The 20,369-nt window shown below is 41.8% G+C and overlaps 1 protein-coding gene across 2 annotated transcripts in view; it reads left to right on the top strand.

Annotated features, from left to right (window-relative positions):
* Positions 1-20,369, top strand: part of OTUD4 (OTU deubiquitinase 4) — a 46,956-nt gene that overhangs the window by 7,860 nt on the left and 18,727 nt on the right. For both annotated transcript variants that reach the window (XM_083171150.1, XM_083171147.1), the window contains exons 3-13: positions 1,278-1,328; positions 2,744-2,790; positions 3,448-3,520; positions 4,686-4,767; positions 6,290-6,437; positions 9,573-9,630; positions 12,879-12,990; positions 16,431-16,495; positions 17,020-17,120; positions 17,536-17,660; positions 17,740-17,905. In XM_083171150.1, the coding sequence (XP_083027276.1) occupies positions 1,278-1,328; positions 2,744-2,790; positions 3,448-3,520; positions 4,686-4,767; positions 6,290-6,437; positions 9,573-9,630; positions 12,879-12,990; positions 16,431-16,495; positions 17,020-17,120; positions 17,536-17,660; positions 17,740-17,905 (1,028 nt within the window). The remainder of the gene's footprint in view (positions 1-1,277; positions 1,329-2,743; positions 2,791-3,447; positions 3,521-4,685; positions 4,768-6,289; positions 6,438-9,572; positions 9,631-12,878; positions 12,991-16,430; positions 16,496-17,019; positions 17,121-17,535; positions 17,661-17,739; positions 17,906-20,369) is intronic.

Below are 20,369 nucleotides of genomic sequence, written 5' to 3'. Positions count from 1 at the left end.
GCAGGTGCTTCTGTGTGTGTCAAAGAAGGGTCCTTCTCCCCCTTTTGCAGATGATGCCGGCGGCTGAGAGGGGAGTTATGGACACGGCTGATTGATGGGGGAGGGGGTTAATAATGCGGGCGCGAATGGCGGTGGGAGCAGGTGCCGACATGGACACTGGTGGGGGTACGGTACGGCCAGCAGGGGTATGCGAAGAACGCTGCCGGCAGGGGTGTGGTGTGGCTCTTGAAGGGTGACATCCGTCCGCACCGCCCTAGTGACACCAGCCATTGCATTCTGGATGGCAGACAGAGCGGGGGGTGGAGATGCGGAAGACGGAAGTGGGGCGGGAGCCGAGGACACTCTGCAGTGACTGTGGAGACGCTGCTGACAGTGCCGGCATCCTCCTAGCGCGACGGCAACGGCACAATGCTTATGTGGCCGCGGCCTGGCAGTACAGCACTGCGGCATTCCAGAGCCGCAGATCAAAGGAAGAAGAGCCGCATGCGGCTCGCGAGCCGCGGGTTGGCCACCGCTGGCCTAGTGAATATCTCCCTCCGCAGTGAATACCAGTGATTTTGACTAGACAGCCAGCGATCTTGTCAAAATATTTTTGCCTGGCAACTCCTTGTTAAAATGGAGAGTGATAAGCAACCAGCCAATCAGTTCCTAACTACCATGTCACAGGCTGTGCTTGAAAAACAGGCAGGAGCTGATTGGTTGGTGGTTTATCACTCTCCATTTTGTCACTTTTAAAGGCTTAGTACATCTCGCCATCAGCGTGAACCAGCTGTGTTAGGGCTAGTGTAGTGTTCCCTATACCAGAAGACTTCCACTCTTGTGCTGAAGTGAGTAAGCTATTCCCGGTACTGCTGGTTACCAGACTATTGGGAGAAAGACATTCTCATTATAAGGTGACATATGCTATGTGTTTTTTTTCCTTCTGTGTTTGTTTGTTACCTATTTATTTAACTACTACATTTTAACCCTTTATGACTCATTGCATCCAGTGTATCCTAGTGGTGACACTGGTAAAGTAGATAAATGCAGCCCAGAAAAGAAAAGTTTGGTAATGTCTGTTTTAAGTGCATAAAGCATTGTGACTTGTACACTACAATATTGTGGTTCGCTCTAGTAATATTGGACATTTAAATGGACATCTACAAAATGACTGTTTTAATAATGTCCATTTAAATGGACAAGGGGTCATACAGGGTTAAGTGCAGGGTTAAGGAAGCGTGGAAATTATGTTAAAATATGTTACATATTTAAAATGTTTTTTTTTTTTTTTCCTGTAGTTTATAGAGGGCTCTTTTGAAGAGTATCTGAAACGTCTGGAAAATCCACAGGTAGATTTAATGTTTTTTGTTATTAATAGTAATTTTGTCCCTGTTGCACCTATTACTTCTGGCTTTATTATCAGTGTGAGGAAAGTAGGTGGTGAGTGCTTTCTGTGCTGTGTTCAGTTTAATGATTAAAGTCCTACCGAGTTCATTAAACACATGAAACTTCCTGTGCTTTGACTAATTTCGTATAATGTGTGGGAATTGGACACTTGAGTGATAAAGAAATACTAGTATGGCCTTTTGCGGTACAATTTTGAATATATTTTTCTGCAGTACCTTTTTATTATCTTTCCAAAACTGCAGTTTAGAGTTGGATGACGTCATGACACTACTAAAGCTGGGTACAAACTGGAGCGATTCCCACAGCCTCCGATATAGTTAAACTATATCACGGGAGAACGACATAGGGCATACACACTGACCGACGTCGTTCATGGTATCGGTCAGTGACACCACCCGCTCTGTACATGCAGTCACTGATGAGATTGTCAGATTAAGCTGCATCTACAGACCACAGGGGGATGTTAATGATATTAACCGTGCAATATAACTCTTTCAATGCAAGGATCATTGGTTACTCCTAGTGTGATGTCCCAGGATGCACTCATGAAAAAGACAATGATTAGGATTACTTTTATGTAGCCTAACTCTAAAAAAAGACAGTGGCAGTAGACGATTGTTATGCCGAGAGCATTATCAGTATACTCACAAAGCTGCATGTGGGACTGTATGCTGTCCTTGTAAGCAACTATATCAATTTGGGAGTGTTCATGTAAATTTACTACAGGAAAACAAAAGCATTCTATTCTTGTCTTTTGTATTATCAGAACCAGTCTGCGATTAATGCTTCAATAGGTCAGCACCCTATGGACGATATGGCAATGTTTTTTGGGGGATTTAAAATATTTTTTATTTTTTAGACTTTCATACTGTTCTATCCAAGTGGACTGCAAATGGGAATGGTGGCTGAAGCTCTACACTAAATGGGGGTCTAAATGCTCAACAATGTGTCAACAATGACACAATTTTTATTGTCTTTTTAAACCGCACTGTGCCCATACACAGTACAATATTTTCATACGTTCTAAACTACACCGCGATGCGAAGCTAGTTCAAAAAGCACAGGCTGCACAGACTTTGTGCTGTACAATAGGATGTGCGTATCGCACAGCACCTTATAACTTTTGTTTATATTGACTTTTTGTGTTTATCGTCCTTGTGGTGTATACCTAATGAAGTTTGACCCTTTATATACCATAACCTTAATGCCACTGAAAGAGCGTATTGCCTCCATGTGCTCTTTGCATTTGTTTCCTGCATGTGTGACGCTTTGCTGATCAGGGACATCTATGTGTCACTCACAGCGCTTGTCATGAGTATAAAGCAAGCTCTTATTTCTTTCTTTCTTCCCCCTGCAGGAATGGGTTGGTCAAGTGGAAATAAGTGCACTTTCGTTGATGTTCAAGTAAGGAATCAGTCAGACTTTTTGCCCATCTTCAAAGAAAACAAGCGTAATAATACGTTTCTTTTCACAGACCTTTCTATTTCAACAAGACGGTTAAAATAATGAAACTGGCTATTTGGTATTCAGCATGCTCCATGATTGGGTGACATGCTCCACGCTTTTTATGCCAGTTGCCTGTTATAAACAGACAGCGATGTAGTCCATGCATCAGTGATATGCTTTTAGCTTAATCAAAGCCATGGGAGTGCAAAGAGCTGCACAAGTTGTGGGATTTCTGTTTTAAATTTAATACCCCAAAAATTCTGCTGTGTGTAATGTGGTGTTCTTTAAAGTGGAGCTATAACCATGGGTTCAAATGTGCAGGAACATCTGAAGTAACAGTACATGAGGAGCCTGAGCGAAGTTGTTTGCCAGCCCGTGTGTAGGGCCCTTTAGACTGTTCTAGAGATTACATTTTATCTAGTCCAGTTTAGCACATATGCTTGATGTTGTGTATGTAGTATGTGATTTTCATGTTTTTGTCAGTGAAAGGAATTGATAGAAATTGTTTGCAATTTTAAAATCTAATTTTTTTTTCAATAGAGTAATTTTATTATTTTAAAGATAGGCATTTACACTTCAAAAAATAATAAATTATTATTATTTTTTTTTTTAAAGGAAAGATTTTATAATTTATCAAGAACCTTCTGTTTCTCCTGCTCATGTCACTGATAATGGCTTTAAAGATAAGGTAGGTTGTATTTTGCACTCTACAAGTTTTAGGAGTAATTTGTATAGAAGACACAAGTGAATGCTAACTGATGCCATTCCGCATGCCTCTGCACATGTTATATCTGCCCCACCTGCAGTGCAAATGGTTTTGCCCATTTTCCAAACAAATTTGTACTGCAATTAGATCTGAATAAAGGCCATAGTGTGAATATACTACAAATAACCAATGATTTTCTCAATCACTGTAGTCACTGATTAATTGGTGACTGTCAATTTGATTTAACCATCTCAAATCAATCATGGATATCCTTAATACCTGTACTGCTATGTACGGCGCTGCGGACACTTTGCGGCGCCTTATAAATAAACGTACTACTACTACTACTACTGTAATGGTGGCATTTGACAAGCTATGCATTGGGGTATATATAGTTGGGAATCAATTACCGTAGCACTCAGAGGAAACCTACATAAACAAAGGAGCACTCATTCATCTTGTCCTTGAATGCAAGACTCTGAATAGATTTCAACGCTAGCAGGTCTGTAAAGAGATTTTAGTGGTTCCCCAATGCAGTTCTCAAGGCACCCCAACAGTCCAAGTTTTAATGATATTTTCATGCTTTCCCAAATGTTACTTAATTAGTACTTTTAGCAAGTTGGATTATACCATCTGTGCACAAGTCGGGGTATACGTAAAACCTGGACTGTTGGAGTACATAGAGGACCATGTTTGGGAACCACTTCTGTAGCGGTGAAACGTAATTGCTCATCCAGAGTATAGAGAATGGGTATGCAGTCACTAGATCTATGGTGTCTAGGTCAACAGTCAAAAGCGACCGACACCAAAAATTTTTGAAAAACTCATATCGACCTTTTCCGTTTTGACCTTTTTTCCATTTAAACCTTTTTTGACCATGTCGACCTTTTGACCCTGTCAACCAATATAGATCAGTTTTTTGACTGTAGACCTAGACATTGAAGATTTAATATACCGTAACCCAGATAATGTGAAGCAATACCTTTCCCATATATAGACCTGCCAAAGTCTTTTGAACCAAAGATAATACAAGTTTCTCAGTTTTGAGAGATGAAATGGTCTCCCCTTTTATATTAAGTTTTCATTACTGACCAATCATGTGATGGATCTTGTTTAAAAGCTTGATGTTTACACATTTTTCTTTTAGATAATGCTTTGTTTTTCTAATGGAAATCATTATGACATCATATACTCTGCTGACTTTGTTGAGAATGCCGCTGTGTGCCAATGTAAGTAACTGTAGGATAATTCAATGAGACGTTTCCGTGACACACACATATATATATATATATATATATATTCCAGAATATCTAGTCCAGTAACTTTTTGTAGTAACTAGGTTTAATTTATTATATTAAATGTATGGAAAATTAGGCATATTCTGAATCCATTACCATGCTTGTTGCCTAGATCTCTTAGTTGGTGCACAGGTGTAGTCCTTTTTATAGGCTTTTAGATAGTCTACAGGTGTTGCTATTTTTTCAATGTGTTACTGGGGAGATCTGTAAAACATGCACTTACGAGTCCCTGAGGACAGAGAAATACCACTCTATTAATTATGATCATGTTTTAAGTATGATTTTCCCTTCTGTGTCACCCCAGTCTGTCTAACCCTCCCTTTTTAGAATGTAAGCTCTCACGAGCAGGGCCCTCTCTCCTCATGTGCCTTTCTTAGAATATATAAACCTCTGCCACCCTGATGATTGCTTCAGTGTCCTGTCCGCTGATGCAACTATCCGTATTAACCATGTACTTGTCCTAAACTGTCTTGTGCTGTAATTCGTTATGTGTTTTTGCTAATAACTAGAGACAGGATTATATGCATTTGCATATTTGCATATGCATTTGCATGTTTTGCCCATTCTTACTGGTTATTGCATATTTTACCTAAAATCTAGTGATGGTGCATATTTTAGGCCCTGCCCCCTTTCCACCCGCAAGTCACAGCACTGCTTTGCCCTGCTGCTGCTGGCCAGGTAGTGATAGAGTGTGCAGGCTGGGGCAATATGTGCGCAGTATGGTGAACATTGAATGTACGATATGTCTGACACTGCTCTAGGCTGCCAATCCATGTTGATAAAAGTCAGTCGGGGCGGATGCTATTACGAAGCTCCCGAACCTTTGCCTGCCCCTGGCCTGGGACTTTACCCCAAGAGACAGACTTTTGCAGCAGAGGAGGTGGGCAGAAGGGTTGTGACATCAAAAGGTGCGGAGGAAATGCCATGTCACAGTGAGTATGCGGCGCAGGGAGGAAGCCTTCCACTGCACCGCCCTCACACGCAATGCTGACATTTGATCCATCGGCGCTGGAGATGAGGGTCTGTGTAGTTGATTCAAGAAGAGCTTTGGATGGTGCAGTCTGCTGTAGCAGCCAGGAAGAAAAAAGTTCTGTGTATAGCACTAGACATCTGCAGATGCTGTGGGCCTATTTCTGAGGTTTATTTGCAACTAATTGTATGCTGATTTTTTTTATAAATAAGTTAAAAATTACTTTTTTTATTATTTAATGTAGCATATTTGAACACTTTTCATGCATATTTTAAGTATTTTTCATGCATATTTGCATGCATATTTCAAGCTTTTTATGTTGCATATAATCCTGTCTCTACTAATAACTATACTCTGTAAAGCGCTGCGGAATATGTATGCGCTATATAAGAAACTGTTAATAAATAATAAATAAATAAGTAAGTAGATGGCTTTTGAGTAAATGCAGTTGACAACTTTGACATGCTTTTTTTTTTTTTTTAGCTATAATTTATGAATTACTCTATGAAAAGGTATTTGATGTTGATGTTCAAAAATATGTGTCAAAAGCGTGCAAATTTGACACACAAGCTGAAGAAGAGGTTTTTGAGAGTGGTGCTTCCGGATCCGATGGGGAAAGTGAAGATGCTCGGTAAGGGTGGCTGATCTACATTAATGTATGCCATTTAAGCTACAAAATCCAATTTTTGTAGAGAAAATAATAGAAATATGTCCCAGTAACTAAGCGGTATATGAGATTTGCGTGACTTGTAATTAAAGTATGTGTTACCTGTAGTAGTTGCTGTTTTTTTCCTACATTCCATAGGAGATACAGGCCTTTTCCTTGTCAGCAGTAGCAGCTCTGGTTCCTTCTCCCCAGGCAGGCCATTTTTTAGTTTGGGCATGGCAGGAGCTGGGACTGTTCAGCAAGAGCTGCCTTTAAGTAGCCTTAACTTTTATTATTATTATTATTTTTATTTGACTTAAGTGGTGAGAGCTCGGCATTGTACGGGAATGGGTGTATGGGTCTGCGTCTTCACTCAGGTCTAGCCAAGCATATAGTGAGCCTCCGCTGGACAGGTAAGCATCGCATGCTATCAGCACTCGAGGTGACCAGGTCGCCTGCACCTATGCTAGACCACAAGGGCACAGGCAATGGAGGACATTTTAATTACAACCATGGTCCCTGGGGTCCATGTAAATGGACTTTTCCTTATTTCTTCCTTATAATCTCTGTTACATTTGCCTCACCTACAGTCCATCTCCTAAAATGTCAGCCCTGCTAACTGGTCTGAATCAGGCCCAGTGAGTCTTCCTCGATCCCAGAGAAATCTTTGCTCCAGTTACATCAGTCCTTTCCATTGAAGACGCGGAACAGGCCCCTAAATGAAAGGCCTGCCTGATTAAGAATACTATCCTTGCTATTCCTAACTATGCTTCTTTTAAGGATCTGACGGATAGGTAGTTGGAAACCTTTCTTAAGTTATCGATTCCTATGCCAGTGATAGCTAAGGCCAATCTTGGTTAAGCAGACCCTATGGAAGAGGGCCTTTTTCTTCTGGCATTCCTGGAACTCTGCTACTGGCTGTGATAAATTTTAAGGAGGTAACTTTGTATCTTATGAAGGCACCTATTAAAACAGGAATTGTAACACTCCAACTGTCAGCTTCCTCTGTGTCGACTAGGAAAGCCCACTGGTGTGCTGACACTGAATCTGAGAAGGTCCTTGAGGCATTGTTTTTGCACCCAAGTTGGATAAAATTGTGGCGGCAATGGGGGCATCCAAGATGACCCTTATTTCCTTTTGACCACAGCACTTCAGTCTCTTGCGACTATTTATTCCTCCTTTATTCTGGTAATAGGATAAGGCCAAGGGTCAGCTGTTTTTCCAGTTCAGGGTTCTTCCTTCAAGGGCGTCGAGCCCCAAGGTAAATAGTCCTGGCCTACCATACACTCTCCTACTAAACCAGCCTGCAAGCCTGCTGCACAACAGCTTTGGAGGTGAGCTTTTGCTTTTTTCAGACACCTGGGTGGTGACCACATTGGACTCCTGTGTGCGCCAAGTAGTCTCGCTCTAAAGTTCCCAGAATGTCCTCCTTCAAAATTATTTTATACAGGACTGCCAGTTGATCCTCGGAAAGTGTTTGGCCTGCTTGAAACCTATCACTCAATACTAATCTACAGGGTAATTGTTGCCCCCTAGCACAGAGGGGCTTGGGCTCCCAATCAAGTCTCTTCTTGGTTCAGGAATGGAACCTTTCCAACAATTAACATTTAGGATGCCTACTGGTATATTCCTTAGTTCCCAACCTTTTCTCTGGTTTGTAGCTTGGGAAGAATATTACCAATTTTCAGAATTGCCTTTTGGACTCTCCTAGGCTCATTGTGTATTAATGAAAGTCATGGCTGTTCATTTGCAGTGCTACGACATGAGGATTCTTCCTTACCTGGGTGATTTACTTATCCTCGCTTAGTTCATATGATAAGTTATATACAGTCTCACTGATGGTTCATCAGTTGGGGGAAATCGACTAAAGGTAGCCATAAATTTACAGATTTATCTTCAGATCTGGCTGGTTGGAACAAAAACCTGGTAATGGATGAGAGCAAATGACAGTTGACCAATTCCTTGGAAATGCTGGAAAACTGACACTGTCACTCATCTATAACCATGTATTTGTTCCAACCAGCCAGATCTGCAGATAAATCTGTAGGTGTATGGGCACTTTTAGTCTCGAGATGCTCTATATGGGGGATTTGATCAACTCCACAGTTCCAGCAGACCTGTGCTGCCGCGTGTCGTTCACTCCTGCGTGAGATTCTTGGGTTTTTGGTCTCCACCTTCAACATAATGGTATTTGCCCAGTTTCACTACTAGTCCCATTCAGATGGAGGTTCTGGCTTGATGGAGCAAATGAAGTCAGAGATGATCATTTTCTCTGGTGAGGTTCAGCACTCCCTCTTGCTGTGGCTTTGCTGGTCTTACTTGGACAAGGTTCGCCCCCTTAATTTTTTTAATTGCATGTGACTGCTTTTGTGTTCACTGCAATTCAATTAGTTTGAATGAAAATGTGTTTGATTTGTTTCTAATGAACCCACTGCAGGATTCCGGAGCAGATACATGAGCTGGGTATACACCTACAGATTTACCTGTCCGAATTTGTCTGCTGGGAACAAAAATCTGGTAATGTATGGGAGCAAATAAGAATCAAACATTTGCGCCCAAACACTGGCAAACAGACAATGATCATTTAGATATCGGTTAAATCCATTTGATGTGAAAAATTTATCCAAACAAACACTGGCAAACAGACAATGATCATTTAGATATCGGTTAAATCCATTTGATGTGAAAAATTTATCCAAACAATATTTTTTGTTAATTTCCTTTGTGCAAATAGTTGATTGTCATTTGCTTCCATACATTGCCAGATTTTTGTTCCCATCAGATAGATTGGACAGATAAATCTTTAGGCGTGTACCAAGCCTTAAATAAAGTAAAATAAAGTACCACTGATGGTATACTTCTCAGTATTTCTCTAGTTCAATTATCTCTATACACGGATATTGTCTAAGCACCAGGATGAAATAATGAGTGGATATCCTCTTTCTTCCGGTCTACTTATTTGATAAATTCTAATTACATTATTGCTGTTTACAGAAAAACAGAATGAATAAAGCAATCATGTTCGGGCCGCCAGAGCAATTGTTGCCTTTTTATACTAAGATATGTAGAATTGATTGTTGCTCTTTTATGTGAATTGTTTGTTTTCTCCAATTTTTGCAGGAATAACAAACATAATTTTGCTGATATGAATGGATTTAAGACTCACAAGGATGGAAAGGTACAGTATGCTTCAGGTGTTATGTTGTGTGTGGCCATCAGACTATTCTCCTCAGTTCACTTGCACTTTGCATCTCTGATACTTAGTCCTATTTGTATACCCATTTGCAGTTATCACATGCATTATGTGCCTTCCTGGGGCTCGTAAACATAGATCTTTAAATACTGTTCTAGTTATTGTGTCACACGGCCTCCTATTACAGTATATCTTCTCATTGCCTCTCTGCAGCAATTTGCACAATGCACTTAGTGAATACTCTCATAGAACAGCATCCATTAATAAGACATTAAAATGGATATGGAATAATTGGCTTGTTGTTTTTCTAAAGAGCATTTATTTAGCTTTGGTAACCAAGCTTAAATATGTTTTGTATATTTGTTCCCATATTATAATTCCATATACTGTTTAAAAGTGTGTAGACTGCACACTGCGTACTCCTGTATGTTCTTAGTTCTGGACTCGATTCAGAGATCGATGATAATGCAATGCTGCCTGCGACTAGCATTACATTTGTCAGTTCTCCAGGAGGGACATGCAGGAAATCTCTGTAGAAGAGACGCATGTAGCTGCGATCCAGCACTGCCACAGATGCCGCCATATTCCACATAGAAGGCCAGCTGTCCGCCTGTCGCCCACACACTCCGGCACATAGAAGGTACACATGCACACAGCAGCCGGAGCAGCTATACTGGGAAGGGGCTACACTGATCCGGGGCTCTGTGCATACTCTGCACCTAGCAGCAGATCACTGCCTGCACTTCGTGCCCCATTCATCTAAAAGCTTGTGGATAATATATATAATGCACATTTCATCACAAGTGCCTGATAGATTGCCAGTGTTTGCACTGGATACAATTTAAGTGACACAGGGTTTTATTTTAGTTCATTCTTTCTGACAAAATCCTTCTTAGATGGACAAAACCATGTGCACTGCAGGGGGACAGATGTAACATGTGCAGAGAGAATTAGATTTGGGTGAGTTTTTTTGTTTCTGTGCAGGGTAAATACTGACTGCATGATTTTACACTGCAATATAGATCTCACTTTGAAGAAAAACCCCACCCAAATCTAATTCTCTCTGCACAAGTTACATCTGCCCCACCCGCAGTGCACATGGTTTTGTCCATCTAAGAAGGATTTTGTCAGAAAGAATGAACTAGAATAACCCCCACAGTGTGTCGACACGTTGGCTACTAAGGAGATTAAAACATCACTCTGCAGGTACGAGCTATAAAGATGGGGGAAAGCATCTACAGTCAGCCGGCAGGGTGACTATGGACAGATACGGCAAACTGACTAGTCGCGTACCCCGTCTTCATAGCAGCCGGCAGGGTGACTAGGGACAGATACGGCGACCTGCTGTAAAGATGGGGTGCATGTATATACATGGGGAGAGGTGAACGCTTCTTGTGCTGTAGGAGAGATCATGCAGCTATGGAACGCCCACATGGGCTTTTTAGCTTTGGCAGTTTAGTCGCAAGAACGGCCAGCATATCGATCGAACGTGCGTACACACTGCACTTTTGTTCCGATATGGGCCCGTCCTGTTGGATGAATTTTAAACGGCACTGAACCTTTGACCGAGTATGGACGGACAAGACCATTTTTGCCCGTTTATCGATCGTACAGAGGGAATCGGGACAGCGTACACACCTATACAATTGAACGGCCGTCCGACCCAAAACGGCCAACGATTGTATGTATGTGTACCCAGCTTAAGCCCTCTCCACCACCTCAATGCTGTTTCATTGTTCCGGAACAAGATGAGGAATTGTGAGCGCTTGACTTTGTATGTCCAATAACGTTGAATTATCTCAGAATGGATGAATAAAGAGAAAACAAGATATGTGTATTAAGAACACAAAATCTATAAAACAAATGGTTTAGGGGATAAAGCGGGTCCCAAAAGGCGTACCCGAACTCACGGTACTTGTGTATTTTAGCGGCGCCCATCGCATACCAAAAGGCATGAGATATCGGGCGATGTTGTACAATGTCATACAATTTAAAAATTGTATGACATTGTATATGGCATACAATGCGATGCGATTAAACATTGTATAAGCACCCTAATGGGTGCTTACAATGTTAAATGCACCCCCACGCCACCCCCCTACTATAAACGTGAACCCGAAGCGTGGCGAGCGGCGGCGGTACGCGTCCTACGACCTTTTCATACCCCCACTTTCCACGTCCGCGTGGAGTTGAGAATAGAAAGCGCGGCGAGCCACCGAGCCCGATGCGTGGAGAGCGGTCTGCATACACCAGGTGTAAAACTACAGCACTTGAGGTGATAGTTGTTTATGAAAAGGAATTTCTTGACCGATCCTCCCTTTGTATTTTTGGCGATCATTATATTGCCATCTACTGAGAGTGGAGTGGAAGGGGACTGATTCTATCAAAAGATACCTTTTATGAGTGTAATCCACCTGCAATAGCAGTGAGTATGGTACGCAACATTTGGGGGCCATTCTGAACCATGTCCTTGTGTTTGCCTGGGAATTCACAGCTACAAAGATACCTTTTTATATGGTTGCAAACTCCTAGTTCTTAGTGAGTACAGTACGCACCTTGGAGCACTCATTCACTCATATTTGGTATACACCTTTCCATATGCACCTGTGGTTATCCCTTAAAGATACCATTATACACGTCCAGCACCGCATCACATTGTGAGTTCTGGTACGCCGTTTGTCTTTTGGGACCCGCTTTATCCCCTAAACCATTTGTTTTATAGATTTTGTGTTATTAATACACATCTTGTTTTCTCTTTATTCATCCATTCTGAGATAATTCAACATTATTGGACATACAAAGTCAAGCGCCCACAATTCCTCATCTTTTTCTGGAATACCTACAGTGGGGATTACAAAGTGGTCCTACTTCAGGAATTGAGGCTGCATGGACTATGCTGCCCCATTGTAGACCATGGATAGTATATGCATGCTCCCAAATATCCCAGGTCATGAATGCATCACGGCAACAGTGAAACAGGACACATTTGTCTGCTGTAGCAAGTGTTGCAGGGCACCTCAGTATGCTGTAGTGTTGCAGGAAACTGATATATACCATTGTACATACAATTCCAATGTTATTTTTAATAATTGTTCTTGTACTAGCTATGGGAATATTAGAATATTCATCCTTTTTATTTTACAATCACTCATTGGTTGTGTTTTGAACCAGTCACCCCAATTGTTGGTGGAGGTTCTCTTTCAATACCTAACACACATTCTCATCATCTGCAGCTTGCACGAAGAAAGGATGAGCATCCCAGTGTCCCTTCGTCTGTTGTTCGATCACTTAATCCGGGGGTCTACAGAAATGTGGAATACGAGATATGGATAAAATTACAGAGAGGTATAAACGATTTCCTTCCACTAATACACTGTAGCAGGTCTAGCCAAATAAGCCCCCGATGCCTGCAAGCCCCATTCCGCTGTTCCTGCATGCAGTAAAAATAGATGGGTGAATTGTAGTGCACAAATAATGCAAAGTCTGCCAATTACATTCCCGTATTTAAATGTTTGACTGAATAGGTCTAAGGTGAGCGAGGAATATGTTGATATAATAAGTTTCCCCCCTTAAGAAGATTGGGCCCTTCAGACTAAAGGCCCCCATACACTAGGGCGACTTGTCCTTAGGACAAGTTGCCCCCGACTTCCCCCTGAGCTTCCCCGGCTGCTCCCCGGGGGAGCTTGATTAGATTGGCACTTGTGCCATTTTTTACACGTGATAAATCGTCTCGATTTATCACATGTAAAAAACCCGGGGAGCGGGGGGGGGGGCTACAGAGCAGGGCTGCTGGTGGGAGCAGGGGGGGCTGGGGAGGCTGCGGGGGACACAGGCGGCATAGAGCCGGGCAGACGGAGCCGGGAGCTGTCAGTGCTAGAAAAAAAAGCCTATACAATGAATGGGCAGCCTGTGATTGGCTGAGCGCTCTCTCAGCCAATTGCTGACTGGCTGAGAGAGCACTCAGCCAATCACAGGCCGCCCATTCATTGTATGGGCTTTTTTTTATTCAGTACTGACAGCTCCCGGCTCCCCCTGCCCGGCTCTATGCCGCCTGTGTCCCCCGCAGCGTCCCCAGCTCCCCCTGCTCCCTCCACCGCCGCGCCGCCCCACTAGGTCCCAAGTCGGGTGGTCGGACGTGCAGCAGGTCCGACCACCCGACGCAGATCCGATGCGCACGGGACCGCGCATTGGATCTGAGGGGACATCAAAACTAGCAGATTTTGGTCCGATTTCGGCCAGATCCGACTGATCTGGCCGAAATCTGACCAAAATCGGACCAAAATTGGCTATGGGGGCCTTTACACAAACAACTGAACTGGTCTGCTTCACTACTTATGCATACATGACCTACATACTTCTCACAAAGAAGATTCTTTCTGACTGTGGTTTAGGAGGGAGTTCAATTGGCTGCTTTCATTTACCGCAGTCTAATTTATCCCCCAGGGATATTCAGTTAGCCCCTATCTGCAGTCCTTTTTCTTAGATATTGGGGCAGATGTGTTAAGCCTGGTAAAGTGATGAAGTGGAAGATGATAAAGCACCAGCCAATCAGCTGTGTTTGAATGACAGTTTGGGATTTATCACCTTCCATGTTATCACTGCTTTATATCTTTACTGGGTTTAATACACCTGCCCCTCTTGAATATTCACAGGCGTTAAAGCCTGAGGCTACCTCCCTTTTTCACCTGCAGTAAAGCCTTCGTAGGCTAGATATGTTAATGTGCTGCTTATAAGGGGGAGGAATAGCTTAGGCTTCTTAACTTTATTTGTACAGAACCAAGATTATATTTGGAATTCAACTTTGTGACCTAAGACTTATTCAGTGGTTCCCAAACTTAATGTCTTGGGGCACTCACAGGAGTTGGGTTGGTGGTATAGGTCCAATTCAGATTTTTTAGTGACCGTGTAATAGGCAAGACCGGTGCTAGTGGCTTCTTATAAAATACTAGTACGCCTGCTCGAAACAAAAGCTTTGAAAGCTTGTCTGCTACCTTCTGTGCTTTGGCTTGTTTGATAAAGATGTAGTTTCAGTTACTGCCAACAGATGGCAGTGTTTGCTTGTCACACGGACACTAGACCTATATATTATAGATTTGGACAAGCACAAGGGAAGCCTGTCCTTCTCCACATAACTGAACCTAAGGATAACACAAGCACAACTTTAATCAAGTTTTTCTGAATTTCACAATAAGAAACGTTTGGCCTAGAGGTGCCTTACACAAAAATGCTGATGCTCAAGGGCACCATAGAAGCTTAGGAAGCCCATGGCTAAGGTTTACCTTTTCATAATTCCTTATAATTGAAAGCGTTTCTTGTAAAACTTAATTTGGGGAATATACAACTTGTACAAAACAGTAGAATTCTAGCACAATAGGAATACTTTTTAGTGTTCTCACACAATTATTGTACAGTTTACAGAAACTGTTTCTACTTTGATTATGGCTGTATGTCAGGAATTTATTATGTTATTTTAGATGATTATTATTAAGGCATTGTATACCTCCAGCATTCCTATTGTAGACACTGCAGCCTATAGGTGCAGCTATAGAACTGTAAGCACTAAACTGGGCTGAAGTTCACTCTTTCCTAGTTCCAATAAATAAAACACTAACAGTAATGTCTGCCTTTCGTATTCTAGCCCTTGGTAATTGACTTGTGGGATGTGAGCATCGTTGATCAAAGCTCATGCTGCAAACAGTAATGCTGTGTACACACGGGGGCGATAGGGGCTGAAATCGCTGAAAATATGGTCGCTGAGCGACCATATTGCCAGTGATTGGAGTGTGCACCAGCGATAAATCGCTGGGTGCGCGCTCCCGTTTTCAGCCCCTGAATGGTCGGAGGAGCATGCTCCTCCGACCAGCGACATCCCCTGCCTCTTCACCCAGCAGTGTTTACATTTTCATCTGCGACCATCTCTGGTCGCAGATGAAAACGGGACACGGGGCAATGTGATTGCTGAGCAATATATTGCTAGCAATATATTGCCAGCGATCATATTGCCCCATGTGTACGCACCTTTACTCTCTGCCAATGGGAAATTAAGATCCTAACTTGCAAGAGACAAAACTTGAGTTTGGGGGCAGGGTCAGACTAGAATCATTAAACAGGTTGAGTAGCCCTTATCCAAAATGCTCGGGTCCAGGAGCATTTCTGATGGGGGATTATTCCCAATTTCGGAATAACCTGCAATATTTAGAAAACCTACAGGTTTGGGATATCTGGATGTGGGATACCTGACCCGTAGCAAGCTTTGCTCCCCCTCCAAAGTAACTGCACATTTTAGCAAAGCAAATGTTTTTTTCTTTCTATGAACTAATTTTATCTACAAAGCCTAAAGTTGATATCTGTTTGTGTTGCATTTTTTACACAATTTACAAACTTGAAGGGCAAAATAACATGCTTGTGGTAATAATCCTTTTGAAAGATATTTCAATTACTTGAAACGTGTTTTATTTTTGTTCAGGTCTTTTACATTGCATATCAGGAAAAGTCATCGGTGCTTATGTAATATGTGGGCTCCCGTTTTTCTTATGAGACCGCGTCCCCTCGCTGCGCTCGCCACGCTTCGGGCACAGCGGCTCGCTGCGCTCGCCACACTATATAAAATCAACTCCATGCGTAGTTGGATAGTAGGGGTATGAAAAAATGGGGTGCATTTAACATGGGAGCCCAGATAATACATAAGTACCAAGTCATCTATTACTTATATTAACATACGTTCTAGGAATCACTTTTTTTTAGATATCTATATAATGCTTGCGTGTGATTTGTATTTATTTTAGAACAGGAAAAGCTAGACTTCTCCATCGCTTCTGGAATGCAGTATTCTGTTGGAGATAAATGCCAGGTGAGGTGGTTTTATTAAATGCAAATACAAATAACACACATGAAGAGTAATCTAGACTATGATAGTAAAGAAACAAAAAGAACATTGTACTGTAACTTGATTTTGTTCACTTAAAATGACACTGTATAAACTTCTATACTGAACAGTTTTCAGCACTGCATGGTATTTCGCTATATACCATAATCTTTGTCGTTGATTCATTTAGAAGCTTCTGCAATTCACCCATAGATTATTCACCCTTATGTGCTGTATTGAAAAAGACGACCGGTCCAAATGTACTGTATAAATGAAATGAGGTGTATAATTTAATGCTGCAGAGATCTCTCTGCATTAGTGCAGCTGTAATGTGCATCACTTGAAGGAAAGACTTTTCTCCACGATGTTGTTGACTGTTCAGTGGAAACTACAATGACCTACAGTATATTAAATTAGATTGAAATAACAATAGACTTGGAGTTTGTAAATTTAATATTTGGTCTGCTTGTTCTCCCCTCCTAAAAGTGCATAACTCTTACTGATTGTAGGTGTGCTTAGAGCCAGGAGGAGTGTTTTATGATGCGCACATCCAGGAAGTCGGTGTGGAGAATGGACCAGCTGTTGTATTTGTGGGGGAGCTGGGACAGAAGTATGTGTATTTACTTTATGGTAACCTCCGTTGTTTCAGCATGGCATGTAAGAATAGAATATTAGTGTCTAATCTTGCAGTAGATTGCACGTATTCACTGGCATAGATTAACTCCTGAAAATCTGCATGCTCTTTTCAATTACTGCAAAAATGTCAGTTTTGCCAATATATTCTAGGTTGAGGTTTTACTTTCATTCTCCATGCAGCCAACTGTCACAAATGCTGTGTTTATTTTTTTTAGGTGCACTTTTTGCACTATATAAATGTGTCAGGTTAGTAGGGCACCTAGATGGAGTTAGATCAGAGATGCAAATGTCCTAAATTAGCTCAACCTAAATATAGTATTGTGCTTTTTCTATACTGTATATATTATTTGTACTCCATTCATATTATACCTTTTTTTTTTTTCCTGTAGATTTGATGTTCAGCTAAAAAACCTTAAACCAGCCCCCTTGGCAATGAGCAATGTCGATGGCTGGAACACTGTTGCTGCAAAAAAGAGTAAGAAGTTGCCGGCAAGTGGCCCTGCTGTACAATTTGGTAAGTAAGGGGAATGTTTTTATATTATTATGATGGGGGGGGTTTAATACAAATTAACAGGTATATTTCTTATTGTTAGAGACAGACTACAGGGGACAAAAGAGCTACGGGAAACCAGTAAAGTCTCAGCCTGCGTCATCTCCTCGTCTGCAGCAAGTCCCTGCGGCCAAGCAACATGGGCTTGATCAAGCCACTCTAAGCGAGAATAAGGGAAGGAGTAGGACGCCTCCAAAAGTGCCTGGACGGTAAGTTGTCAATGCATTTAGTCCGGTTTATATGCCAACATGCAGTATGTTGCAGATTATTGCTTGTGGGGGTGGTTGAAAATTATTTTCCGCTGTGCATTACTTGTCCAAACTTCTCTATCACAATGTTCCACTGGAGTCCATGAATGCACAGGCCACATTGATTTGCATCTTCCACTCCTAATTATATACATTGCCAGGGTTGAAAAGCTCTGTCTGCAATTTAGATGCCCTTTCATTTATCTAATATTTATAGAAAAATAAATAGATCCCAAGGGGCAGATGTACTAAAGGTACAAAGATCTATCTGATGCTGAAGTTCCCTTAAAGTCCCCCCTAGACCTTCCCGAGAGTGATTCCATCCAATTTGATACTTTGGTGTAATTTTATCAGCTATATCTCATGTGATTGATCAAGCAAGATAGATTGCATGGGATATATCTTATGGTATACAATTGTATCATACAATATATCTGATGGGCTGGATTAGGGGTCTAGAGGGGCTGGAAACGTCAACATTTCTGCAATATTTCACATACAATATATTGCATGCACAAAATGCACTGATTTTTCCATCCGATTCCGATAAATCACAGGAGTTCCCTAATGATTGTAACTGGCCGAAATCGTGCAAAATCGTTCTAGTGTATGGGGGCCTTTACCCTTGAAGAAAGTGTCAAGAGATAAAGTACAGGCCGGTTAGCTCCTAAAGCTGGGTACACACACAAATATTTATCTGTCCAATCTCTCTGGTTGGAACAAAAATCTGGAAAAAATTTTGAGTAAATTACAATCAACATTTGCTCCCAAAAACCGACAAACATTTTGCTTGATAAATCGGATTGATTTAAACATTTTGTCTGACTGACCATTGTCTGTTTTCAAGCGTTTCGGAGAATTTTTTGGAATGTCCTTTACTCTCATATATTTCCAGGTTTTTGTTCTCACCAGATAGATTGGACAGATAAATCTGTAGGTGTGTATCCAGCTTTGCTGTCATTCTTTAAATTCAGCCTGTAGCATGGCAGTTGAGAGAGGATGGGTAATTGATCTCTCCACCAGGGTTGCATAAATATATGGGCAGAGCATCCGGTATGGCTGCATGATATCCTGGCTCGCTCATTCTAGGATCAAAATCTCCACAGATTAACCTTTAATGAACATTTAATTCCAGTGTGCTCTATTACAAATCAAGACACTGGAGATATATTTAATTCTTCGATAAGCCTTATTTTGATGCCGGAGTCTGGTCACAGCATTAGTGGCCGCTGTATATACCACTACAAAACCTGCATATATGTTCTATGCATGCTTTAATCAAACAACGGCGGCTGCAGTTTGGATGCTTGCACTGAAGAAAGCAAGTAAACCATGCGTTCTCTGGTGGTGCACATGTATAGTAGTGTGACAGCAGCTGTCAATTAGACCTGTACATATTAGAATCAGAACTCTTCTCTAGTCCAGCTCCAGCATTACCAGGACCCCCAGAGTTACAAAATAGGGTGAGGCTGCACCCCATTTGTAAACAACGTGTGCATAAGGTATTAACCTGCTCCGGGTGCCACTGCATGTAATTGACGCCTCTGCTGTCTACCTATTCCTGTGTAGTCATGTGAGGTAGTTTATGATCGTGTCTTTGGTGTTCTGTTTTCCAGTCTGCATTTATACTGTATAGAATAAAACTTCCCAATGACATGATAATAGCAGATGGCATTTCAGCTGTAAGAATACAAAATGACAAAGTCATCTGCTCATTATTCTTTTACATATTTGTTGCCTTTTGAGCAGACACCTCAGGAATGCTTCACCAATCAGGCAGAGTCTTTTAGTGCTGTAGCTGGTTCAAGGAGGTGGATTATTAGCTAGGAGCAGTGGTGGGGCTGATGGACTGTCCAGAGATGAAGTAGGGGTGCTCCGTTGGCTGGAAGTTGCATCCTATATCTACATGCCTGGAGGTTTAGGGGAAATCTGCCTGAAATTTGTGCGTTTTATTGAGAAGTAACATTGTAGAACTTAAGGGTCCTACACACGGGGAGATGTTGTATGGTTCTGAGTGATGCTATATCGCTCAGAATGCTTCCGCAAGATCGCTTGGCACACAGTGATGTTTCAGCGATCTGTCAGGGCCAGTGTTCTCCAGTGAGTACACTGGCCCTGACCAGTTCATATCCAGCTTACTGGATATTTATCGCTGGGTGATAGCGACACGTGGGGACATGCATCAGTCGTACACACGTAGCTCAAACCACATGTTGTTTCAATTGAAAAATACTATTATTTAGAGCAATGAGATGTTTGTAATTGAGCTCAATTTGAAATTCAAGGAGTCTGGAAGTGATGGTACATGCATGAGGGGCACCTGGCGTACGGTGTACATTGCCCACTGTAACAGATATGAATCCTAAGATTCCATCAAAAATAAATCCTGTGACCCCCTGGCTCTCTATTTTTAAAAAAATGGTCA

Source organism: Crinia signifera, chromosome 1 (assembly GCF_055691185.1).
Source record: "Crinia signifera chromosome 1, ASM5569118v1, whole genome shotgun sequence".
Taxonomy (NCBI): domain Eukaryota; kingdom Metazoa; phylum Chordata; class Amphibia; order Anura; family Myobatrachidae; genus Crinia; species Crinia signifera.
The sequence above is the reverse complement of the archived record's forward strand: the minus strand, read 5'-3'. Positions and strand labels throughout refer to the sequence as shown.